Genomic DNA, 26,884 nt, shown 5'->3' on the forward strand with positions numbered 1-26,884 from the left:
CTTCTCTTGATTTCTAGCCCATTTTGAAAGCCGGAGATGAAATAGATGAGCCAACTGAGAGGGAAAGGCTTCGAACAGTTCTAAAGAGACTGGGAAAGCTCAGGTGCATGCGTGAGGTAAGGGCCCAAGGACAGCAGTTCCTTCTCCCTGAATTCTCTGGTCAACGTCTTCTGTTCTTCTTTCCATTTCTTCTCTTCCTCATTGTTGACTTCCTAGTTCTGCACTATCTTGGTCTCTTGAATCATTAATAGTTCTTTATTTTCTTCCTCATTTCTAAAAAATTATTTTTATTCCCCTTCCCTTTGTTTGATGGGGTTTCCTTACCATCCATTTTTTAATGTGATGAAGAGGATCCCAGTGACCCCTCACTGTGCTGAACTTTGGTATAAATTGCTGGGTATTTGATATTGGGATGGGGTTGAATCACAGACCAAAGAGAAAGCTGTGACATAGAGTAGATGCACAGTTGTAGTTTATCAAGGGCTACTAAGCTGATTGAAAATCATAGTTGATCAGAGTAGGATGGCCAGAGACAAGGAAGGGTTGTGCTGATGGTAGATGTTGGAGAGTGTCTACTGAAATCAGAGGGTCTATTTGTATTTTGTGGTGGTGCATGCTTTATGGCTGTTTAGAAATTTAGGGATCATGTCAAAAGATGTAAGATTATAGTTTAGGCTTCTCTCCTGTGTTCAGAGTTGCTCCAGTAGCTTCACCAGCATCATGGGATATCTCTACCATGTTAGAAAATGTGGCAAAGGGGCTGCAGAGCTGGAAAAGATGACCCTGAAATGTCACCACTGTGGAAAACCATATAGGTCGAAGGCTGGACTTGCGTATCACCTGAGGTCAGAGCATGGGCCTGTGAGTACTGATTCCTTTCTATACCCTGCATGGGGATGTATTTGGTGGTGAGTCCTTAGCCCTCTATCTTCCCATATGTGTTTGGTTCCTCATTTGTATCCTCTTTTAATCTCTGAATGCTTGCGTTCGCTCTTCCTTGTTCTTTCTTTGTCCTTTTCTTATTTCTGCCTTTTGAACATTATTAGATTAGATAAGTCAAAATTCAAAGTATAGTCCAGGCAGAAGTAAACTCATTATTATATATATTTTATATCATATATTTTTATATAGTATATATATATTATATATAAATATTTTTTTTTCTTTAAGAGACAAGATCTTGCTGTCTCAGACTTGAGTGCAGTGGTGGGATCATAGCTCACTGCAGCCTCGAACTCTTGGGCTCAAGCCATCTTCTTGCCTCAGGCTCCTAAGTAGCTAGACTACAGGCTTGCGCCACATGCCCAGCTAATTTTTTTGTTTTTCATTTTTCGTAGAGACAAGTGTCTCATTATGTAGCACAGACCAGTCTCGAACTCCTGGCCTCAAGTGATCCTCTTATCTTGACCTCCCAAAGTGCTGGGGTTATAGGTGTGAGCCACTGTGCCCAGCCCATTACTTAATTAATTTATGTATTTATATATTTTTGAGACGGACTTTCCCTCCGTTGCCCATGCTGGAGTGCTGTAGAGCAATCTTGGCTCACTGCAACCTCTGCCTCCCGGGTTCAAGTGATTCTCCCACTTCAGCTTCCCAAGTAGCTGGGATTACAGGCGCGTGCCACCACGCCCAGCTAATTTTTGTATTTTTAGTAGAGACGGGGTTTCACCGTGTTGGCCAAGCTGGTCTTGAACTCCCGATCTCAGGTGATCTGCCCACTTCGGCCTCCCAAAGTGCTGGGATTACAGGCGTGAGCCACTGTACCCAGCCCCATTGTTATCCTTTTAAAACTAAAGGCATTCCCCCATAGCTAGAGCTTTTATGAGCATCTGTCCAGCTGGTTCCTCTTTCATTTTTTTGGTTTAATTTTTTTTTTTTTTTTTCTGATTACATTTCCAAGGTTTCCTACCCTGTGGTTTATTATTTTTTTTAGAGTCATTTGTTAAGATGTAATTTACATATGATAATATTTACCATTTTAGTGCATAATTAGTAAGAATTTTGACACATGTATATAGTCATGTAACCACTATCACACTCAATACATAGACTAGTCAGGGTGCCTTAGCTCACACTTTGGGAAGCTGAGGTGGGCGGATTGCCTGAGCCCAGGAGTTTGAGACCAGGTTGGGCTACATAGTGAGACCCTGTCTCTACAAAAAATGAAAAAATAAGCCAGGCATGGTGATGTACACCTGTAGTCCCAAGTACTTGGGAAACTGAGGTGGGATGATCATTTGAGCCCAGAAGGTTGAGGCTGCAGAGCTGTGATTATACCACTGCATGCCAGCCTGGGTAACAGAGTGAGACCTTGTCTCAAAACAAACAAAAAAAAGATGTTTTATAATTCCGTCACCTCCTGAAGTTGACTTGTGTTCCTTTAGTCAGCCTTTTCCTCCAGCTGCAGCCCCTGGCAACCACTGATCTATTTTCTGATCCTATAGTTTTACCGTTTTCAGGATGTCATGTAAATTGAATCACACAGCATGTAGCCTTTGAGTCTAACTTCTTTCATTTACCATAATCCATTTGCGATTCATCCGTGTGTTGCATATATCATTAGTTTATTCCTTTTTTTTTCTGACTAGGATTTCATTGTATGGATGTTTCAAGTTTGTTGTTTATCTACTTACCGGATGAAGAACATTTGGTTGTTTCTAGTTTTTGACGATTATGAATAAAGCTGCTATAAACATTCACAGAGGGTTTTGGGCTGGGCACAGTGACTCATGCCTGTAATCCTAGCACTTTGGGAGGCTGATGCAGGTGGATCGCTTGAGCTCAGGAGTTCGAGACCAGCTGGGCAACATGGTGAAACCCCGTCTCTATAGAAAATAGAAACATTAGCTGGGTGCGGGTGGCACTCGCCTGTAATCCCAGCTACTTGGGAGATTGAGGTGGGAGGATGCCTTGAGCCCAGGAGGCGAAGGTTGCAGTGAGCTGAGATGGTGCCACTGCACTCCAACCTGGGTGACAGAGCAAGAACCTGACTCAAAAACAAAAAACAAAAAGATTGTTGTGTTTTGTTTTGTTTTTTTTGAAACAGGGTCTTGCTCTTTTGCCCAGGCTGGAGCCACCTTGGCTCACTGCTACCTCTGCCTCCTGGGCTCAAGCTATCCTCCCACCTCAGCCTCCCAAGTAGCTGGGATTACAGGCGAGTGCCACCACGCCCAGCCAATTTTTGTATTTATAGTAGAGATGGGTGTTCGCCATGTTGGCCAGGCTGATCTTGAACTCCTGGGCTCAAGTATCCGCCTGCCTCGGCCTCCCAGAGTGCTGGGGTTACAGGTGTGAACCACTGCACTTGGCAAAAAAGGTTTTTATGTGAAAATGAATTTTAATTTCCTTTGGGTAAATACTTAGGAATGAGATTTCTGGGTCATATGATTAATGTATATTTAACTCATAAGAAACTGCTGCGTTGTTTCCCAAAGTGGCTGTGCCATTTTGCATTCCCACCGACGAAGTATGAGAACTCCAGTTGCTTTGCATCCTTGTCTACATTTATTATTGTCAATTTTATTTTTTGATCCATTCTAATAGGTATGTAGTAGTACTTTACTGTGGTTTAAATTTTCATTTCCCTAATGACTAACAATGCTTAATGTTGTTGACCATCTTTGCATGTGCTTACTGGTGATTTGTATGTCTTTAATGAAGTGTCTGTTCAAATCCTTTGTTCATTTTTGGGGGGAGAATTTTTGTTGTCTTATTAAGTTTGGGATATATTCTGGGTTTTTTATCATTCCGGATACAAGTTTCTTTATCTTTTTTTTAACATTGTCTTTTGAAGAATAGAGTTTTAAATTTTGATATAGTTTAATTTATGTGTTTTTTCATTTATGGAAAATGCTTTTGTCGTATCTAAGAAATCTTTGCTTAACTCAATGTATAATTTTCTTTCCTTTTTTTTTCTTGGATAGAGCCTCACTCTGTTGCCCAGGCTGGAGTGCAGTGGTGTGATCTCGGCTCACTGGAACCTCCGCCTCCCGGGCTCAAGTGATTCCCCTCCCTCAGCCTCCTGAGTAGCTGTGATTACAGGTGCCCATGAGCGCACCTGGCTAATTTTTGTATTTTTAGTAGAGATGGGGTTTCACCATGTTGGTCAGGCTGGTCTCAAACTCCTGACCTCAGGTGATCCTCCTGCCTCGGCCTCCCAAAGTTCTGGGATTATAGGCGTGAGCCACTGTGCCTGGCCCTCAGTGTATAATTTTCTGTTGCTACTGTGAATCACCACAAACTGAATGGCTTAAAGCAACACAAATTTATTATCTCACCATTCTTTAGGTCAGAAATCCAGTTACAGGATGCCTCAGCTCGTTCCTCCGCTTAGAGTCTCACCAGGCTGGAATCAGTGTCGGTAGGGCTGTTGTTTTTTAGAGGCTCTAGTGGGAGAATATGTTTCCAGACTCATTCAGATTGTTCAAGAATTCAGTTCCGTGCAGTTGCAGGAGCTCCTTTCCTTATTTGCTGTGGGCTAAGAGTTCTTAGTTTCCAAAGGCCAGCTGCATTCCCTGGCTCATGGCCGTCTTCAAGTCAGAGACAGCAGGTTGGATGTCTCTCATACTTTGAATCTCTCCTGCCTCTTCTTCTGCTGGATCTCTCTTACTTAAAGTCAACTGATTGTAGACTTTCATCACATCTGCAAAATACTGTCACATCCACACACTTAGATTTATGTTTGATTGACTAACTGATGACTGTATCCCAGCCAACTTGACACATCAAAAAACCATCATACACAGGATCACACACATTTTCTCCCTTGCTCTCTTCTAGAAATTTTATAGTTTTATATTTTACATTTAGGGCTATGGTCCATTTTGAGTTAATTTGTATATATAGTGTGAGGGATGGGTTAAGATTTGTTTCTTTGCATACGAATGTGTCTTTTAACTACTAAGAAGCCTTTTCTTTTTGAGACAGAGTTTCATTGTCACCCAGGCTGGAGTACAATGGCACTATCTTGGCTCACTGCAGCCTCCACCTCCCTGGTTCAAGCGATTCTCCTGCCTCAGCCTCCCGAGTAGCTGGGACTACAGGCGCGTGCCACCATGTCCAGCTAATTTTTATATTTTTAGTAGAGACAGGGTTTTACCATATTAGTCAGGCTGGTCTCGAACTCCTGACCTCAGATGATCCACCCGCCTTGGTCTCCCAAAGTGCTGGGATTACAGGCGTGAGCCACCACGCCTGGCCCCAAGAAGCTTTTTTTTTAACCAGTAAAATATACATTAATATGGTGGAACTTGATGCTAGTGGTTAGCAATCTCTACTACATAACTCTTTTGATATTTAGAGCAGGAAGCTCAGCCTTTAATCACTGGCTGTGGTAGATGCCACTTCTTAGGCCTATGTTTTGCTGTGTTTCATTCTTGCAGATATCCTTCTTTCCAGAGTCAGGACAGCCAGAGTGCTTAAAGGAGATGAACCTAGAGTCAAAGAGTGGGGGCCGAGTTCAGAGACGTTCTGCCAAGATAGCTGTATACCACCTGCAGGAGCTGGCCTCTGCTGAACTGGCCAAGGAATGGCCCAAGAGGAAGGTGCTTCAGGACCTGGTACCTGATGATCGAAAGGTAAGGCAGAAGCATGTATCAATTTGGGAACCATTATGTCTAACGTTGTGCATACTGTACACAGAGAAGTAAATGCACTTGAGTGAGTACGTGATAGGCAGTATTTTGTTGTTTATCCTTGGAGATAGAGTACATCTGATCTAGCTTCGGTATTTGGATTCAGTTAGGTTCTAGAGCGACAGTCTGTTTCGTAAATTCCTTAAAGAGCCCTCTTAATTCTGGACTACTTCCAGAGGGAACCTGAATTCCCAGATTAGATTTTTGTTTAATGTGTTTTTGTTTTGCTAGTTCATATGTAGTAGTTTATATTTAGTTGAGATAAGTGATTTCAGTTTGTTTTGTAGTAACAGAACTCCTCTCCCCCGCTTTTTTCAGAATAAAATCCTATGCAAAACACCAATATATAAAATAACTTAAAAACAGATTTGCTCTGAGTAGCTGTGAGTAGTGAGCCCAAAGCCTTGTCTACTTGGCCTTCTTCTTCTTGATCCTTTTATTGTTCCCCTACATAGCCCCAAGCATACTTCTGAGGGGTGCAGAACCTGTTTCGAAGCCCTTGGATCTATTAGAATCTATTAGAATAGATCATAGAAGAAGGGGCATTATTTAGCCAAAAGGAGAAAAGGATATATGACTATGGGATTGTCTTGGGAGCAGGTCGAAGGGATACGTAATGAGGAGTAAGAGAGGAGCAAAGGGTTCTTATTCTCCAGGGTATCAAGAAGTTCACATTTGGCATAGGGCTCTGACCTATGTGAGAGGAATGTTGTGTCTTACAAGAAAGTAAGGCTGGGCGCAGTGGCTCAAGGCTGAAATTCCAGTACTTTGGGAGGCTGAGGTGGGTGGATCATGAGGTCAGGAGATTGAGACCATCCTGGCCAACATGGTGAAACCCCATCTCTACTAAAAATACAAAAATTAGCCGGGTGTGGTGGTGGGCACCTGTAGTCCCAGCTACTCAGGAGGCTGAGGCAGGAGAATCGCTTGAACCCAGGAGGTGGAGGTTGCAGTGAGCCGAGATTGCACCACTGCACTCCAGCCTGGGCGGCAGAGTGAAACTCTGTCTCCAAAAAAAAAAAGGAAAAGAAAGGAAAGTAAGGTCAAACCCTAGTTTTCTAACACTTACGTCTTTTTTTGGTCTAAAAATCAGTCCAGGGTGGTAGGCGTGCACTCCTGGTGGATGCTCCTGGTGTTCAAGGAATTGGATTGTATTTGGATGAATATTAGAGTGTACTTTCTTGTTTTGGACTTATTTCTACTTTTTTTTTTTTTTTCCTGCTACAGGCTAAAGTACGTGGCTATCTAAATCCAATTTAAATGTGGGTTTTGCACAGTGATAGTTATCTTATGATACTACAGTCAGGTTTCACTGTGCATAGGATATCATAAGGAAATTTAAATATTTGTTAACTGGCTGGGCGCAGTGGCTCACGCCTGTAAAGTAATCCCAGCACTTTGGGAGGCCAAGGTGGGTGAATCACGAGGTCAGGAGTTCGAGACCAGCCCCGTCAACATGATGAAACCTTGTCTCTACTAAAAATATTTTAAAAATTAGTGGCTGGGCCTACAGTGGCTCACACCTGTAATCCCAGCACTTTAGGAGGCCGTGGCAGGCTGATCACCTTAGGTTAGCAGTTCGAGACCAGCCTAGCTAACATGACAAAACCCCTTCTCTACTAAAAATACAAAAATTAGCTGGACATGGAGGCAGGTGCCCGTAATCCCAGCTACTTGGGAGGCTGAGGCAGGAGAATCGCTTGAACCTGGGAAGCAGAGATTGCAGTGAGCCAAGATCATGCCATTGCACTCCAGCCTGGGTGACAAGAGCAGAAATCTGTCTCAAAAAAAAAAATTAGCCAGGTGGGACACACCTGTAGTCCCAGCTGTAGTCTCAGGTGCTGAGGAGGCTGAGGCAGGAGAACAGTTTGAACCTGGGAGGCAGAGGTTGCAGTGAGCCAAGATCATGCCACTGCAATCTAGCCTGGGCCACAGAGCAAGACTTCATCTCAAAAAATAAAATAAAATAAAAATAAATAAATAAAATAAAATAAATAAATTTGTTGCCAAGCGCAGTGGCTCACGCCTGTAATCGCAGCACTTTGGGAGTCCAAGGTGGGCGGATCACGAGGTCAGGAGATCAATACCATCCTGGCTACCACGGTGAAACCCCATCTCTACTAAAAATACAAAAAATTAGCTGGGCATGGTGGTGCTTGCCCGTACTCTCAGCTACTCGGGAGGCTGAGGCAGGAGATTCACTTGAACCTGGGAGGCAGAGGTTGCAGTGAGCCGAGATTGTGCCACTTCACTTCAGCCTGGGTGACAGAGCGAGACTCCGTCTCAAAAAATAAATAGATAAATAAATAAATATTTGTTAACTCATTGATAAAGTTGAGTATTCTTATCCAGCAGATGCTTTCCTAAAATCATCAAATAGGTTTTTTATATATATATATATATATATATTTTTTTTTTGAGACAGCGTCTTGCTCTGTCACCCAGGCTGGAGTGCAATGGCGCGATCTCGGCTTACTGCATCCTCCGCCTCCCAGGTTCAAGCGATTCTCGTGCCTCAGCCTCCCAAGTAGCTAGGATTACGGGCACGTACAACCACGCCCAGCTAATTTTTGCAGAGATGGGTTTTACCATGTTGCCCAGACTGGTCTCAAACTCCTGAGCTCAGGCAATCTGCCTGCCTCGGCCTCCTGAAGTGCTAGGATTACAGGCGTGAGCCACTGTGCATGGCCTGGTTTATATTTTTGACAGCGTATAGGTAAAAGGCATTATTCTTTCTTAAATATAAAAATTTTATCTTTTTGAGTAGATAACATATTCTTCAAATGGTTAAAAAACTCAAAATGATGCTAAACATTGAATTAGCCCACTCCCACTGTGTCCTTGTTCTGTCCTGTCCCCATGGTTAACCATTCTTATCAGCTTTTTGTGCATCTTTCCACTGTTTCTTGATGTATATATAAGCAATGTATATTCTTTTTAAAAAACTTCTAACTTTGAAATAATTTTAGACTAGTTAGCAGAGTTTCCAAATGCTCTTCACCTAGCTTCTCCTAATGCCTTACATGACCATACCTTAGGATATTATCAGGATACCACATTTTATTTCATTTCTGTGTCTCCTTAGTCTCTTCCAATCTGTTATAGTTCCCCTGGCTTTGTCTTTTATGTCTTTGATGCTGTTGAAGAGAACTGGCTGGTTATTTTTTAGAATGTTCCCCAATATGGATTTGCATGATATTTTCTCAAGATTAGGTTGAGAGTTCTATATGTGTTTGGCAAGAATACCACTGGAGCAATGTTGGCCCTTCTCCATGTATCATATCAAAAGGTATATGATGTTGATTTGTCTCTTACTGATGATGATAACTTTGATCAGTTGCTTATGGTGTGTTTTCTAAGTATCTCAATGGCAAAACTACAATCTTCCCATTTGTAATTAGTGAATATTTTGTGGGGAGATGGAATATGCACATATCCTGTTTCTTATACTGTTGCCTACTTAGGTTAGCATCCATTGACGATATTTGCCAGTAGCAGTTTTTTTTTTTTTTTTTTGGTTGTTTTTTTTTGAGACGGAGTCTTACTTTGTCACCCAGGCTGGAACGCAGTGGCGTGGTCTCGGCCCATTGCAACCTCCGCCTCCCGGGTTCAAGCAATTCTTCTGCATCAACTTCCTGAGTAGCTGGGACTACAGGTGCGCACCACCACGCCCGGCTAATTTTTGTAGTTATAGTAGAGACGGGGTTTCACCATATTGGCCAGGCTGATCTCGAACTCCTGACCTTGTGATCCACCCCCCTCGGCCTCCCAGAGTGCTGGGATTACAGGCATGAACCACTGCGCCTGGCCGCCTGCAACAGTTATGCCTGTGATGTTTACATAATGATTTTCAGTTTCCATCATTTTTTCTATAATTATTGATTAGAACTCTACTGTGAAAAGATCCGTTGTTTTTCTCTATTTATTTGTGTAAGTAAAGACTCAATGATATTTATTTTATTCCATGGGTTATAATCCAGTGCTATTATTATTTATTTTGCTGCTTAACATGTCCCAGATTTGGCAGTTGAGAGCTCTTTCAAGTGGGCTCCTATGTCTTTTTGACATCCCCTATCTTTTTTGGAGAACATTTTTTACTTTATGACATGGTAAGACAGGCCGTAGGCTTATCTTCCATTTTTCCGGCCCCAGCCCTGGAATCAACTATTTCTCTAAGGAATCCTGGTTCCTTTTATTAAGGAATATATTTAGAAGTCCTTGTTCTAAAATATATTTTAGTCCTTGTTCTACTGGAGTGTCATTGTTTCTGTGCCTTTTTGGTAGATAGAGTTAGGATATAAATGTATGTATAGTCATACATGCACACGTACACATCCATATTTATTTTTATGGCTATCTGTATGTATATTAAAAGCCATGAGACCTTCATTTCCAATCCAACACCACAAGTTTCCTTCTAGTCTTCCTTTTTCCTTATTTGTAACTTCTTTCTCCAACAGTAATAAACCTGGTTCTCATTATCCACAGTATATTTACTTATTTGCTCGGTTCTAGTAGTATGTAAAATAGTTTCAGAATTACCAACTCATTCCCCTGTAAAAAACAAATTTTCTGTATTTATATATACTTCTTTTCATCTTGAGCCTTACAGTGTATAGTGAAAATAGTATTTTCCAAAGTTACCGAGGTTGGTTTTTTCTTTCCTGTCCCCATCATTGTGTCACTTATTTGTAATAGATTCATGTGTTATTCTTATTCAGTTTTGGGTTTCCCTGCGTCCTATTTAATGTAACTAGTCATTTATTTTGGGAGTATATGAAACCACCATGGTTCTAAATCAGGCATATTCAAAGAGATATGTTCTGAGTCACTACTCCTCATCCCAATTATTCCATTCCCATTCCCCTTTTCTTTCTACTGTGTTCCCATCTACCTCCAAAGATAACCAAACTCATTCGTTTTTAGTTTATCCTTCCTGTATTTTTATGTGATGGATCATCAGATACATGTATATTTTCTTATATCCCCTTCTTTCTTACTACAGATAATTTTTTTGGTACTCTGCTTTGTTTCACTTAATAGTATAGTTGTGGCCGGATGTGGTGGCTCATGCCTGTAATCCCAGCACTTTGGGAGACCCAGGCAGGCAGATCACGAGGTCAAGAGATTGAGACCATCCTGGCCAACATGGTGAAACCCTGTCTCTACTAAAAATACAAAAATTAGCTGGGCATGGTGGTGCACGCCTGTAGTCCTAGCTACTTGGAAGACTGAGACAGGAGAATCGCTTGAACCTGGAAGGCGGAGGTTGCAGTGAGCCAAGATAGCAACACTGGACTCCAGCCTGGGCAACACAGCGAGACTCCATCTCAAAAAAAAAAAATAAAACAGACAAACAAACATATATATATACACACAATTGTCCCTCAGTATATGTGGGACATTGGTTCCAGGACCTCTGCGAATGCCCAAATTTGTGCATGCTTAAGTTCCACAGTCAGCCCTGCCAAACCTGTGTATATGAAAAGTGGTCTTCTATGTAGATGGGTTTTGTGTACTGAAAATACAGTATTTTTGGTCTTTGGTTGAAAAAATCCACATATAAGTGGACCTGCACAGTTCAAACCCATGTTGTTCAAGGGTCAACTGTTTATCCTGGAAATTACTCCACATGTGTTTATAGAAATCATGCTCATCTTTTTTTATAGCTGGATAGTACTTCATTTCCATAAATATGGTAGTTTATTACTATCATATTTATGATACATTTATAACTGTATTTATATAAACTATGTACTATGGAGCTGTAAAAAAGATTTTAGATAGGCCCATTTACACTAGCTTCAGAGGAGACTAAATTCTTATAAATAAAGCCACCTCTGTACTCTATGAAAGTACTGTGTACTCTCTTCTTTCAAAGATTTACTAGAGGTTCTTTGGGCTACCTTCCTTACTTCCTCCATTACCTTTATGGGCTTTGGGCATGTTTTTTTTGTCGCAGAGAATCAACTTCTTTTCAGACACTTCCATTGTCAAAGCAGGAAGATTGTTTATTCACCAGAAATACAACTATTTACCCATGGTGGACTTTGCAAGAATTGTCTGTGCAGGTTGCTCTCTCCTCTCTGGAAACTCTAGTTGTAGTTGTAAGGAGAGATCAACTCAAGTCAAAGCCTGTAAAAAGAAGTGCTAGAAATAATTCTACTTTTGAAGTATAAGCAAATATTATATATTCTGTTCCCTGATTTCTCTCATATCCCTGTTTCATCTTGAACCTTAATTTTTTTGTTTTAGAATTTTAAAAATACCAAAATTAGCATGTTATAATTGAAGAAAAATTAGAAATGCAGATAGGTAGGAAAAAATATTAAAATGATTCAAAATTCTACCAGAGATGTAGTCCCAGCTACTCGGGAGGCTGAGGCAGGAGAATGGCGTGAACCCAGGAGGCAGAGCTTGCAGTGAGCCGAGATCGTGCTATTGCACTCCATCCTGGGCAACAGAACGAGACTCTGTCTCAAAAAAAAAAAAAAAAATTCTACCAGAGAATAACACTGTTAATATTTTGATTTATACACTTCTAACCTTTTACTCATCTACATTTACGATGAGTATACGAATGCAAATTTGTATCCCTCTCTCTCTTTTAACATTTTTTAAATTTATTTTTTTCTTTCCTAATCATTAGAACCTATGAATCGTTCTTTTTAAACACATATTTTAATTCTATGTAGTACTCTGTAGCTTTTTTTTCTTTTTAAACTGTAGGTGAAATATATCTGAGTCTCTTGTCCTCTGTTAAAAATCAAGCTTTTTTAAGACAAACAATAGACCATATACTTACCAGTTTCAGGTACTTTACAGGGTCTTATATCTTACAGTTTTTTTGTATACAAAAGTATAGATTTCAGAATTACATAACCTAAAGAGTTGGGTGTGAAACTTTTGGGATATTTTGGTTGGGAGTTGGATTTATCTAATGTTTCTGGTTGTCTTGTCTTGTAGTTAAAATATACTCGCCCAGGGCTACCTACCTTCAGCCAGGAAGTACTACATAAATGGAAGACAGATATCAAGAAATATCATCGTATTCAGTGTCCTAACCAGGTGGTTCTTTCTCATTCATTTATTCAGTAAATGTTTATCAAGCATGCTTCTGTTATTTATTCCTTCATGACAAAACACCTGAGCCTCAGTGGCTTAAAATAATTATTTTATTTGTTCACAATTCTGTAGAGCAGTAATTCTGTAAAGGCTCAGCAGGGCAGTTCTCCTGCAATATGTAGCATCAGCTGGAATCACTCATGAGAGTGCGTTCAGCTGGAAACTCAGTGAGACTGGAATGTTCAAGATGGTTTCTGTGCAGCTGCATTTATCTGGGAGCTTGGCTGTCCATATGGCCTCTTTCTCTAGCAGAGTAGTTGAGCTACCAGCAGGGTACACAGTGACTGACTTTTCAGAGAATATTTTGAGAACATGAAAGCAGGGCTGCACATCTCTTAAAATCTAGCTTCAGAATTTGCCAGCATCACTTCCATGGTATTTTATTGATCAAAGGAATCATGGGACTAACCTAGATTCACAGGAAGGGTAACTAGACTCCACTTCTTGATGGCAAGAGTGGAAGATAATTTGCAGCCATCTTTATTTTTACGATTCTAAAAATATTTTTATTTTCTAGGGTCAAGATGAGGGAGAGAGCCATCTTTAAACCATCACAGCTATAGTAGATTCAGTACTTTGCAGAGGAGTAAATATAAAAGAAGAGGGAACACATTTGCACTAAATAAAGCAGATTTAAAAAAAAAAACCATATAATTTTCCATGTTTCTCTTACATGTCAGAGAAGGTAACAAGGGAAGGAAATGGCTTAATCTTTCCTAAAAAACTTGTTCACCTTCTGTTTCTTTTCTTTTTACCTTTCCTTGGCTTTTCTTCTTGCTTTTGTGGCTTGCATGTATATTCTTTTTTCGTTTGGTTTGTGGCACAGTTTATTGGTTTTCTTCCTTCAAATGTGGAGTTGGTCAGTGTAAATGGCTAGATTGTTCAGAGAAGGAAGCTATTTGGCATAGTCTTCACACTATTTCTTCTCTTTTTCAGGGCTGTGAGGCTGTCTACAGTAGTGTATCTGGCCTTAAAGCTCACCTGGGCTCTTGTACATTGGTTTGTAACTTTTTAAACTTAATATCTTAACATGTCCTCTAAAATAGTCTGACATGGAAGAGAATTCAGTTTAGGTGAACAGCTAGTTGTCCTGTTTACCATTATCTTCAGAGGCTGCTTTAGTTTTTTATGTCTCAAAGATTATTGGTCTGGTATTGGGTGGGATGCCAGGGCATGTCCAAGGCTTAGAAAAGATCACCATAGTCACAAGTCATTATCAAGTTAAAGGAATTCAGAGAAAAATATATTTGTTCTGAGTTCCTACCCTGAGTTCCTATCCCTGAATTCTAAGATATTCAGCTCCTTGCATTTGAGCGTCTCCTACTCTGGGCCTGCCCTGTTTGGGTGGGCCTGAAACACTGTAGAATCACCTTATATGTGCTTATCTGGATTGGTAAAGATCCTCTATACCCATCTGAAGCATACTGGCCTCTGGGGATGGGAGGTGGGATAGGGTGTCAGGCTAACAGCGATTCACCTCACTGAATCTTTTCCATGTTGACCCAGGTGTCCTACAACCTACCAGCCATGGGAATTGCTGCCATTTTCCAATCTCCTCACACAAAATGAGCACCATGGAAACCTGAAGCTTCAGGAGGGGAGAGAAGTCTCAGTTCAAGGCAACAAGGGAGTTGTAGGCATCTAAACCAGATCTGTCCAGGAATGCTTAGGAGTTTGTCATCTTGATCCTAGTTTCTGAGTCCTTAAACTAGGTATTATGGATGGTACTCTTCTAATTCTGGATTTTGAAGGCACTTTTTGCAACAGTGGATCATAGTGGGAAGAATTGTACATTGGTGCCTCTGGTGAATTTTGGGCATTTAATCATTTTGGGGGAGGAACCAAGACAACCTGGAAGTGAAGTTAAAGCAACATAGGAAGCTAGAAAGATGTGGCATGTTACCTGAGAAAAAGTAGGAGACTTTCAGGTTGTGTTGAAGTAGGGTGGGTGATTGGAACAGAATTGCACTAGGATGGATTTATGTTGGTAATCATCCATCCAAGCTGGTTTTCCTAAATCTGTTACTGTATTTGATCTTTTTCCTTCTTAACCTTTGCTGAAATAGAATTCCCTCTTTTCATCTCTAACAGTCCCTACACATAACCCAGGTATGTGTTTCTGAATTTACCAATAATTCTTTTTGTTTCTCTCTTGGAAATAGGGAAACTTTGTGGCTGGAAAATACAAATGTCTTCTATGTCAGAAAGAATTTGTGTCAGAGAGTGGTGTCAAGTATCACATCAACTCTGTCCATGCTGAGGTGAGGTTTTTGTAATCCTGTGGACCTGATATGTAAGCCACAAGAGAGGTAGACTTTCTCCCTGTTGTTACGGATTAAGGCTCTCAAGGAAAGTAACTCTAAAGTGTTTACTAGAGACATTAGAGTTAAAATATTCTCTAAACTTAGATATATAATTGTATTTTTCTGTGAAAGTATTTGAAGACACTCTGATGGGTGGGCGGGGTGGCTCATGCCTCTAATCTCAGCACTTTGGGAGGCCAAGGCAGGAGGATCACCTGAACCCAAGAGTTTGAGGCTGCAGTGAGCTGATTGCACCACTGCCCTCCAGCCTAGGCAACAGAGATCCTGACTCAAAAAAAAAAAAAAATCACTGTGACTGTAAGCATCCTTGAACTCTTCTTTTTTTTTTTTTTAGACAGAGTCTCACTCTGTTACCCAATCTGGAGGGCTCATTGCAACCTCCAGCTCTCGGGTTCAAGCAATACTCCCTGAGTAGTTAGGATTACAGGCATCTGCTACCACATCTGGCTAATTTTTGTATTTTCAGTAGAGACGGGGTTTTGCCATGTTGGCCAGGCTGGTCTTCAACTCCTGATCTCAGGTGATCCACTTGCCTCGGCTTCCCAAAGTGCTAGCATTACAGGTGTGAGCCACCGTGCCCAACCTGAACTCTTCTAATTCCTTTAAATCCAATTAAGTTAAACATTTGGGAACCAGGTTGAATTTACATCTTCGAAATTCTTGTTTCACAGTGATCTCTATACATTCATGCCTTCTAGCATTCTGATGTCTTCCAGCAACCCATTTTTAATGCTGTTTAAAATACTGGATAATACAACTATAAAGGACATTATTGAGACAGTTGGGGAAATTTGAATGCTGACTATATTAAATAATAGTATTGTGTCAGTGTTAACATTCCCAAAGATGATAGTTGTAGTCATGCAGGAAAATGCCCTTAGGCAGATATATGCCGGTGTTTAGGGATGAAGTATTATGATGTCTGCAAGTAACTTGCACATTGTTCAACAAAAGAAAGAAGGAGGGAAGAAGGAAGAGAGGAAGGAAAGAGATTAACAATGGTAAATTTGATTGTTCATTGAACTGTTACAACTTTTCTGAAGGTTTGTAATTTTTCAAAATAAAAAAAATTTAAAAATTGTATATTAAAATGCTTTAAAGTTCAGAAGGTCAAGGATTTTCTCTTGGGGAAGGTTTTTTAGTAATACAGGTGAACAGAGAAATTATTTATGATATAATTACATACTCCTACTACAACAGCTTAGGAATACAATGTGCATTCTCTTGGAATATCTTACTGCAGAAACTATTGCTGCCTGATGTGGAAAAATAAAGGGAACACCTTTATTTATTCTCTGCCCTCAAATTTGATAGTACCTAACAATGTGAGTCTTAATTACTTCCATAAAGTTTGGTTTCTGTTGCTTTACTGGCATAAGCTTTCAGAATCCCTAACCAAAATCTGAGATGTCTTCTGAAGGCAGTCATATCTTTTTAGTCATAATAGCGTATCTTTTTTTGCTTCAGGGAGTATTTAAAAGGTAAATATCGGCGGGGCACTGTGGTTGACGCATGTAATCCCAGCACTTTGGGAGGCCGAGGCGGGCAGATCACCTGAGGTCAGGAGTTTGAGACCAGCCTGGCCATCATGGTGAAACCCCATCTCTACTAAAAAGTTAGCTGGCATGGTGGCGGGCACCTGTAATCCCAGCTACTTGGGAGGCTGAGGCAGAAGATTTGCTTGAACCCAGGAGACGGAGGTTGCAGTGAGCCGAGATTGCGCCACTGCACTCCAACCTGGGCGAAAGAGCAAGACTCTGTTCCAAAAAAAGGTAATTATCTCCTGACAAAATCTGGCCTTTATATAGTTAATGGTTTGTCCATTTTCTTCCTAAAAAGTTAAAACCAACGGAGTTGGAACCAACAAATTTCATTTGGTTTGGGGCATGCTCCCAGGCATTTGTTTATTGATTTATGCCTCTATTTATGAATTTTGTGGGTGGTAAAAACATCTTTACCCTGTTTCTTCCTCCCTCCATCACATTTTCTTAAACTACTTTTTTTTTTTTTAACAGAAAATTTCAAACACATGAAAGTAGAGAAAGTAGCATAATGAACCCAGTGTGCTGTCAGCCATCCTCAGCAACCATCAGTGTATGGCCAATCTTGTGTCATTTATAACCTCACTTTTCTCCTCCCTTAAAGGTTTACTTTAAAGCAAATTCCACATATAATTTCAGCTGTAAGTGCTTCTTTCAATATGTATCTGTAAGAGATAAGGACTTTTGAAAACATATGACCACAAACATCATTATACCTAAAAAAGTTAAGAATTTTAATATTATCATATATCCAGTTGTTATTTAAATTTCCCTGATTATCTTATAATGTTTTTTCAGAGTTGATTTATTCAAATTAGGATCTAAAACAAAGTCCAAATATTGCATTTGTTTGTTTTAATCTAGAGCAGTACTATCCAAAAAAAATGTACTGTGAGCCATGTATATAATTTAAAATTTTCTAGTAGCCACATTAAAAAAGTATTTTAAAAAGATGAAACTAATGTTAATAATTTATTTTATTTTATTTTATTTTTTTTTTGAGACGGAGTCTCGCTCTGTCGCCCGGGCTGGAGTGCAGTGGCCAGATCTCAGCTCACTGCAAGCTCCGCCTCCCGGGTTCACGCCATTCTCCTGCCTCAGCCTCCCGAGTAGCTGGGACTACAGGCGCCCGCCACCTCGCCCAGCTAGTTTTTTGTATTTTTTAGTAGAGACGGGGTTTCACCGTGTTAGCCAGGATGGTCTCGATCTCTTGACCTTGTGATCCGCCCGTCTCGGCCTCCCAAAGTGCTGGGATTACAGGCTTGAGCCACCGCGCCCGGCCTAATGTTAATAATTTATTAAGCCCAATATATCTAAAGTTATTTTTAACATGTAAATCAATAAATTATTGAGATATTTTACATTTTTTTCATACCAAGTCTTTGAAATTTGGTGTATATTTTACATGAAAGCATATCTTAATTTGTTTTACTTACATTTAAACACATCACTTACCACACGTGGGTAGTGGCTATCTCATTACATGGTGCAAGACTAAAAGCTTCCTCTTCCTTTTTACACATTTGCCATTTATTGAAGAAACCAGATCACTTGTCACATACATGTACCCACATTCTGGAATTTTGCTGATTGCACTCTATGGTAGTATTCCTCTATCCTGGCTATTTTCTCTTTTGCTTTTTGTTGTTGTTATTGTTTGTTTTTGACGTACAGGGACCACTGCAGTGGAGTCTTGCAGTGGGGCAGAGAGATTGGGCTCAACTCCCTATCCTGACTTTTCCTGTGAATTGGTAGATTTAGAAGATTGAACAGATCACTTGATAAGATTGAAGTTCTTTGGTTTTTGGCAAAAAAAACTTTATAATTGGATTTCATGTCCCCTACCCCTTAATTTTTTAAACTGAGCCTCGAAAATATTAAGTAATTTGCCCATGGTCACGTATCTAGAAACAGAGCTGGGATTTGCACCCAGGAGGTCTTGGCTGCAAAATTCATACTCTTAGTTACGATGCCATCATGGAATAAAAATCTCCTATGGCTCAGTGTGTTACATCTCACGATGAGATTTATACTCAGGAGATATAAGAGTGGGATGATGCTAAGTAAACAGACTTTATAGATCATTTATTAAAGTCCCTAGAATTATGCCTTACAAAATATGTGCTTATAATAGCTGCTCTGTATCGGATTTGTCCATCTTAAAATGTAGAATCCTGAGGTATGGTTCCATATCTGTTTCCTTCTTACTGTGTTCTGCCCTAATCATGCCTTTTTTCCATTCTTCCTCCACCTTTATGTTCTTCACTATAGTTTCAACTGGATGATATTTCTATTTTGCCTCTCTAGGACTGGTTCGTTGTAAACCCAACAACAACCAAAAGCTTTGAAAAGCTGATGAAGATAAAGCAGCGGCAGCAAGAAGAAGAAAAGCGGAGGCAGCAGCACAGGAGCAGAAGGTCTCTAAGAAGGCGGCAGCAGCCTGGCATTGAGCTTCCCGAGACAGAGCTGAGTCTTAGAGTAGGGAAGGATCAGAGGAGAAATGAGGAACTGGTAGTGTCAGCCTCCTGTAAGGAACCAGAGCAGGAGCCAGTGCCAGCACAGTTCCAGAAAGTAAAGCCCCCAAAGACTAATCATAAACGAGGAAGGAAATAGGCAGTCAGTGTAAAAACGCTCCTAGGAAAGCAGATGTGATGCTGTTGTCACGGGGACCTGTGCTGGGAGGACTGAGTGAAGATTCTTTCAGCTGTTTGTGTAAGGCTGTGACTTTCTCAGCTCCTTCCTCCTGTGTAAATTTCACTGTCTTCCCTTCTTACACTTTGATTCCCCCCTCCCCTTTTAGTAGGTTTTCCTACTATTCCTCCTCAAGTCCTCTTGTTTTTTTCTTATCTTCCCAAAGAGCTCCCTCTCAAGGCCAACTATAGGCTCCTCTTGCCCTGTACAAAACTAAGAAACCTCTTTGGTTGTCCTTTCCTTCCTGGGGTATAGAATGTTCTTGGAAGCTCCATTGATTTAGTAGCTGCTCCATCATCTAGCTTGTGAAACCATTCCAGATTAATTTTTTAAAACCATAACTGATTTGTCATTTTGTATTTGTGATATAACAAGTCTATAAGCTAGAACTGTTGTCATTCATATAATAAGCTTACTCTGTCTCCTTGGGAAACAAACTTTATGGATGCTGTTTGTCCTCTCAATATGGTTTTAAGATTGAAAGTAAGAAAATGCATTTAGGATGAAAAATCTAGAACTACCCTATGCTGTTTATACTGGGAAATGCTTTGTACCAAGTAGCAGTGACTAGACCCACAGACATGAAAAGCAGCCTTAGGAGTAACATGACCCAAACATTAAAATGACAGGAAAGAGAAAGTAGAAGCAGCAATAAATATTGCCCCAACTTTCCTGGAGCCTGAGGCCTCATCCATAGCTATGATCACTTGCCTTCTGAAGCTTATTTTTGCTGCTTTGGTTTTAAGAATTGAGAAATATTACATTGCCCCTGATATTTTGACAGTCTCCTAGTGCTCCTGGTAGTGCCACTAAGGGAAAACCAAGGTGCGCATTCCTTCTCCCTGGACTTTACCTCACTTGTTAGTTTATACCCCACTGTTTTCACCCATCCCCTTAGCCAACCTCTGTCTTTTTGAATTTTCTGAGAATATTGTCCTGTCCTCTTTTATATATGGAGTTCTATCCTCTTTATATCCTGAGACTTTGACACCAGATGTAGATATTTATCTGGAGCTGGAAAGAAAAATTCTTTTTCTGTACCTCATGCCTACCTGGTAATGTTTAATGGGTTATTTCTCTTTGAGGGTGACTTTGTCTGGAACATTGGTTAGAGCAGCTTTGTTGTCGTGTTTCTGGATTCTCTTCCCCGTTTTACGTAAATATTGGTCTTATATATTCTTGCCTATTTTGTGGCATACGCCGCATAAAAAATGAACCCTGATACAGACAAGTACTACCTTTTCAAATTCTGAAAGGCTATTACCACTTTAACTCTCTGTGCTCCTCCAAATAGCTTTAAAATGTGGGCTTTTGTGAAGACCACTTTCAAACAAGGGAGCACCGAAACCTGAATTGGTTACTGCCAGAATAGGTAGTTTTGAAACAAGTTAAGGACATGGTATGTGCACTCTGCATTTTCATTGGCAGTGTGCATTTAAAGCCCTTTCAGTAGATGAGGGTTGTCAGGGAGGAGAAATGAAGAAGCTATGTTAATTTCTGGTGAGTAAGACCTGGGGAATGTTTGGCAATGACAAAAGAAATAAATGACTCTCAGAAAGATGTTTCCAGTGTTCTTTGACGCCGACCTGCTGCATGACTCCTTGACACTGTATGGGGGTAAGAAGATGGCTAGAGATGGGGGTGAGTTTGAAATAAATTCCACATGCAGTTGTCTCAGTAGTTCTTTAGTTAACCTGAATTTTAACCTGAATTATGCTGGTTAAAATTATATCTTTAATTTAACCTGAGTTATGCTGGTTAAAATGAGTAGTTTGAGATTAAAGTGGATTCGTATAGGAAACTTGCCCAGTCTTATCCAGGGACTCCTTGCAGGCATTCCTTTTCTTTTTCCTGACCAAGACCAGGGATCAGTAGGACTCAGTAAGACTATTCTAATCACAGTATTGAGTTTTAAAGTTTTTTTTTTTTAATTCATTAGACTAACATAAACTAAGTTTGACAGTATTATGAACTTTCATACATGGTTTGGAATGCAAATTGGTACAGTCACTTCAAAAGTGATTTGGCAATAGCTAGCAAAGTTGAAGATAGGTACCCGAAGACTTAACAGTTTATCTCCTGGGCATACACAGAGAAACTCCTCTTGTCCAGGCATACAAAGAGACACAAAAAAGAATGATTATTGCAGTACGGTTTACAAGAGAGAAATACTGAAAACATGTATCAGAGAACTACTTTCACCTCTGCAAGTTACGGGATTATAGAACAAATGACTAGACTGTATTTCCCAGTTATCCCCCTTCCCTCCACTCTCTCTAGTGAAGGAGAGCCAGCTAACTCCTTTCCCATGGAATGTGAGTGGAGTGATGAATGCCACTTGCAGGTTAGAACTTTGAGTGGGTGTACCTCCAAGCTTTCTTTACCCTTCTTCCAGCTAAATGCAGATGCTGATGGGGCCCTAGGAGATGGAAGAACACAAAATGGAAGGGATCTTGACTCCCTGAATCACCTCTTGAAGGAGAGCCACTTGCTTGCCAACCAGGAACATGTATCTGAGACTATTAAGTGAGCAAGAAATAAATGTCTGTTACTTGAGACATTATACATTCTTGGGTCTCTTTGTCAGCCTGCTCTAATACACAATAATTATCCATTATCAGAATGGATAAATTGCAATATAGTCATACAGTAGAATACAAGCTACAAAATTGAGTAGGGTTTCTTGTATCATCATGAATATGTCTCAATGTCTGGGGCCGGGCACGGTGGCTCACACCTGTCATCCTAACATTTTGGGAGGTTGAGGCTAAAGGATCGCTTGAGCTCAGGAGTTCTAGACTAACCTGGGCAATGTGGTGAAATCTCATCTCTACAAAAAATAAAAAAATTAGCTGGACATTGTGGTGTGCACCTATAGTCCCAGCTACTTGGGAGGCTAAGATGGGAGGACTGCTTAGGTCCAGGAGATCGAGATGCTGCCATGAGCTGTGATCACGCTACTGCACTCCAGCCTGTGTGACACAGTGAGACCGTCTCAAAAAATATTGAGAAAAAAAAATTCTGCACATCTCCTTAAAAGAGAACATTTTAGAAATTTACCCTTGCTTCATCTTGATTCCTCTCTCTCTTCTCATAGCAAACCCATTAGCAAGTCCTGTCTACTATCAACTACATTTTGAATCTGTTCACTCTGCTTCTGCCATTCCAATCTAAGCCATCATTACCTCTTGCCTAGACTACAATATCTTCCTAATTGGTTTCCTTCCACTTTCTTCTGGTTTGGATACACTCCACCTAACAGCTGTATTTTTTAAAATTGTAAATCAGACCTCATTCACCTGCTAAAGGCCCTCGGCCTACGCCACTGTGCTCATAACTCCTGCTAGCCTTAATAGCCTCATCTTCCTTTCCTCCACCCATGTTCTATGACCATTCCCCAACTATACTTTACACACACACCTTTCTGTTCCTTGAACCTACCAAGCTTATTGCCATCTTAAGGCATTTGCATTCACTGTTGCCTCTGCCTAGAATAGTTTCTTCCCCAGTTTTTGCAGGGGCTTCATTTCAATTGTAGGCTTCATTTTAGCAATCATAGCAGGTCTTAAATTTCACCTCAGAGGTTATTTTCCATCTAAATTCACTTTCTTAACATAACCCTGTGTAATTTTCTAAATAGCAAAGCAGACAAAATGTAGATTGAAATCTTAGTTGGCCAACTTGCTGCTCACTTAGAGGTATGGATTTCAAGGTATGAAATCAGTTATCATTCAACTTTTAATGTCTTCAAGCCTTCACTCTGGGACAGCCACAAGCAGTATACCATATCCGTTATCTGGGATGATAAGAAGTAAAAATGAACTGAGATCAGGTGGAAGTTACCCACTCCTGAATTAGATAATCAGGACACCAGTGGCAGGAGGGGAATTAACAGAAGAACTAATATGCTTCCTACTTTACAACTTTTTATCAGCTGTAGAAATATATTGTCTTAGGGTTTTTACATCCACAGAGAATAAGCCTTCAAGTTTGTCTTGGATACCATGCTTTCCTTGTTCAGTGTTTCTGTATTTTCAGCTCACAAATAGAGATTTAATTTAAAGCACTTGCATGCTAAAATCCTAATTTCTGCATTAAAACTAGTTTTTATTATTTGCACGTGTAAGACATTTAAGAGCGGTATAGAGTGATGAAGCAGAAAATGTGTTACATTGGAACAGTAATAAAATCAGTGGATAAATGTTTTTATTTAATAACATTGTTTAATAAACTACGTATTTAACAGAAAAGTTGTTAAAGCTAGAAGGTAAGGACATATTGAAGGAGAATCCTTTTTAAATCCAATTTTAAGGGAATTCACTTTACATGTAAATAAAGCTGAAAATTCAGGAAAATTATTCTGAAGTTTTTCATCACTAACAATTTCTGGGAAACAAAGTTGATCCTATTTTCCCATAGAGGACCCATATTAAAATGTGAGATTATATTCCTATACTGGGATTCAGCACTCAAATAACCAGTCCAACTTCAATGTCGCAGAACTCCCCCCAAAATACATAACTATCCTAAAAATACATAATTTAAAATATAATTTATAGTTCTACTAAATGGGAATAAACATATGGCACGCGTTAATTACAAAAGATACTGCATGTACTAGAAAGTGCACCTGTAAGAAAAATAAATGACCTAAAACTAAAGCACTTAGGATAATAAACATCATTTTACTTCTATCTTTTAGAATGCTGCTAGGGAAATGGATGACACTTTTTAAAAAGTCCAAATATTTCAACTTTTTTTGGATACATTTTCCTGAAATAAGCGGAGGCATTCAATCACCTCCATGCTACATGTGTTTCTTCAAAGAAAACATTTTCAAATGTAAGAGCTGACCTAATATATGTCTCCTTCATCTTCTCTTACCTTCTCAATTTACTTAAAGCTAAACTTGTAGGGGCTTCACATCAGATGAAAGGTCACTCTGCCTAGCACTTACTGGACTTGCTGTTATCAGAATGCTTTTTCGCTCATGAGAAAACTAGAAGGAGCTACCTGGTCACTGGCACAAACTTACAAAAATCTTATAAAAACTGCTTTTGCTAAGTCGGTCAAAAGAAATGAGGATAAACTGATACTGGTTATTTACTGAGCAAAACGCTATTCAGTCTATTTGGAATGCTATCCTTAAAGGTACTTTTTCTCTATAAAGAAATCTAATTTAGTTAGATGAAATAAATCACAACTGTTTTCACTTCCTTGGGTTGGTTTCCTTTAGCTAGTATGATGTATGGTAAATGGCTAGGTTAGGGTCATGTGTTAGGTTAACTAGAGGTTTGTGGAATATCTTATTAACGGGAGTATTTAAAGAAAAAACTAGTTAAGGGAAGCTGGTTACCAAATACCTAGTAGGACTGTTGGATAAAACCATCTAATCCTTCAACATATCATGATGGAGATGTTACAATGACAATCTGGAATCCAAAAGCCTTCCTAACCAGGTTAATGTAGCACTTAAGAGTACTTGCTCCAGTTATCTAATCAGTGTTATTTTAGGAGGAGTTACTTTGGATTAATCCTTGATTTGGTGCCTTGGGGAAGACTGGGTGTGGTCTTTGGAACATCCTGTCTATTTAGGCACTGATTATGACTTCCCTGCAGTCTCTGCCTCCCCCGGATTAAGGACTCCAGATACCACTGTTCCTGCTGCAGCTGCTGCTTCCTGTTTTCTAAGTGGCTTTGAGTAGCCGTTAGTTTCTGGGCTTGCTCAATTAGCTGCAGTAATTCCTTCCTGAACTGCTGGTTCTCTCTCTTGAGGCCACAGGAGTATTCAAAAATAGACCGCTTTGCTGCCAACTTCAAGGCCTGGGCTTTCTTATTAAGCTCTCTTCTTTTTCTCTTTCCCAGTAGCCTCCTGTCTGGCTCGCTCAGTTGTTTCTCCAGTAATCTTTTCTCCTGTAGGAGCTGGGCCTGTACTTCACGTGTCTTTGCAGCTGTCTCAGCTTGGACTTTCTTTTTCTCCTCCTGTAATGTCTGTATTTCTTTCTCCTGCTTTTCCTTTAATATAGCAATGTCCCTCATTGCCTGCAACTTCCGCTTCAAACTGGATTGGATATTTTCCTTTTGCAAGAGCGCTGTTTTAAGCACTGAAATTTGTTCTGCATATCTGGAGGCTGATTCTTGTCTTCTTCGTTCAATCTCTCCACTTTGTTGTAAATAGCTGTTCCATACCTTCTCAGGTTGCTTTGTGTACTCTTCAGTTTTGTTAGTCAGGTATTCCAGAAAGAACCTGTTTTCAGCCTGGACAAGTAACTTTTCTTTGTATAGCTCCCTGTATTCCTCCAGTAGCTGTTCCCGCTGGATTTGAGCTTGTTTTATATGCTTGTTCAGAACCGTCATTTCCGCCACTATCTTTTCTTTAAGGATTGTCTCCACCTTTGTTAGCTTCTCTGGCTTGACAAAATTATTTATTAGACTATGATACGGTGGAAGGAGCCTTCTGGGGCCCTCAGCAAACCTGAAAGAACAAATGAGACATTCCTCTCTCAGTTGATGAAACGTTAGGAAGTGCACAACTGTCCTTTATTTATACAAGAGAATATTTCTGAGCACCCAGAATGTTCCAGACATTATACAAGGTGTGGGGAATCCAGCTAGTGGTAAAGGATGACGGATTTAGCTCATCATTTACAACGTGCGTTCACCACAACCCTGGGAGGTACTATCTCAGTTTTAAAAAGAGAAAACAGGTTCGGAGAGTTTAAGTGAATTGCCCATGACTCACACCACTAGCAAGTGGCAGAGCCTGGGTATGAAAGCCAGATCTTATGACTTACTGAACACTGTTAGCAGCTACAAAGGGCCACAGAAACAGACTGGGTGGTTGCGAGTAGAAATACTTTTCTAAGCTCTTTCATCATCTTTCCTGAGTTTCTGCGAGCCCTTCAGTGAGAAGGACGCTCCCCTCCAGTACCTATTCGCACCTGGAATCCAAGCACTCATCCTGAAGGTCACGGCAACTGCGTAGTTCACCGAGGGTGATTACCAAGGAATGAGCGCTAGCATCAGGAACCTGTGCCTGCAACTCGCGGGTACAACGTGCAAGTGCGGAAAACTCCCGTAGTTTATCCGTTTGGTGCTCAAAGGGTCTCGGTGCTGCCCAGCAACCCTGGAGGCTGCACCCTGCTCCAGTCCTGGCTGGTCCAGCCCTGAACTGTTTAACCACCTCGGCTACCGAATAAACCCGAGCAGCCGGTCCTCCAGTGGCTCCGCTCCCCGCTCTCTGCGGGCTCGAAATGAGAGGCATGCGCCTCGTTTTCTTGCTGTGTGAGTCCTGCCCTCGGGACCCCATCTCTTCTCGCCTTCCCCCTGGGGACAAAAGCCCTCCCAGGCTGCAGAGATCAGCGCCCTTTCCTAGCTCCCTTCAGCCTTCCTCTCGCTTGCTCAGCGCCCCCACTTCCTCGCCACTGTCACTAGTTGGCTCACCAGCCCTGACCGATACTAAGAAGATGCCCTGGCAACTACCGCGCCCCTTCACCCGCTCCTTTCTGACGCTTTGGTTCTGTTTTCGTTCGCTGCCCAGAACATCGCGGAAGTTTCTCTAGCCAGGCGG

At 40.6% G+C, this 26,884-nt stretch overlaps 2 protein-coding genes across 6 annotated transcripts in view; one reads left to right on the forward strand and one right to left on the reverse strand.

Annotated features, from left to right (window-relative positions):
• ZNF512 (zinc finger protein 512) overlaps positions 1–20,874 on the forward strand; it is a 38,637-nt gene extending 17,763 nt beyond the window's left edge. For 3 of the 5 annotated variants that reach the window (XM_007971108.3, XM_007971112.3, XM_007971113.3), the window contains 7 exons: positions 18–116; positions 694–861; positions 5,382–5,576; positions 12,600–12,701; positions 13,695–13,757; positions 14,921–15,019; positions 18,931–20,874. In XM_007971108.3, the coding sequence (XP_007969299.1) occupies positions 18–116; positions 694–861; positions 5,382–5,576; positions 12,600–12,701; positions 13,695–13,757; positions 14,921–15,019; positions 18,931–19,236 (1,032 nt within the window). In that variant the 3' untranslated portion in view covers positions 19,237–20,874. The remainder of the gene's footprint in view (positions 1–17; positions 117–693; positions 862–5,381; positions 5,577–12,599; positions 12,702–13,694; positions 13,758–14,920; positions 15,020–18,930) is intronic. The other 2 variants (XM_007971109.3, XM_038006720.2) reach the window with 2 other exon arrangements.
• A 2,624-nt stretch (positions 20,875–23,498) lies between these two features.
• Positions 23,499–26,874, reverse strand: CCDC121 (coiled-coil domain containing 121). Its single transcript, XM_007971105.3, has 2 exons — positions 26,256–26,874; positions 23,499–25,789 (listed from the first exon to the last, which is right to left on the reverse strand). Exons 1-2 carry the CDS (start codon positions 26,621–26,623, stop codon positions 24,835–24,837), a joined length of 1,323 nt encoding a protein of 440 aa, XP_007969296.1. The 5' UTR covers positions 26,624–26,874; the 3' UTR covers positions 23,499–24,834.
• Between the last annotated feature and the right edge of the window lie 10 nt (positions 26,875–26,884).

This window comes from Chlorocebus sabaeus, chromosome 14, assembly GCF_047675955.1.
Source record: "Chlorocebus sabaeus isolate Y175 chromosome 14, mChlSab1.0.hap1, whole genome shotgun sequence".
Taxonomy (NCBI): domain Eukaryota; kingdom Metazoa; phylum Chordata; class Mammalia; order Primates; family Cercopithecidae; genus Chlorocebus; species Chlorocebus sabaeus.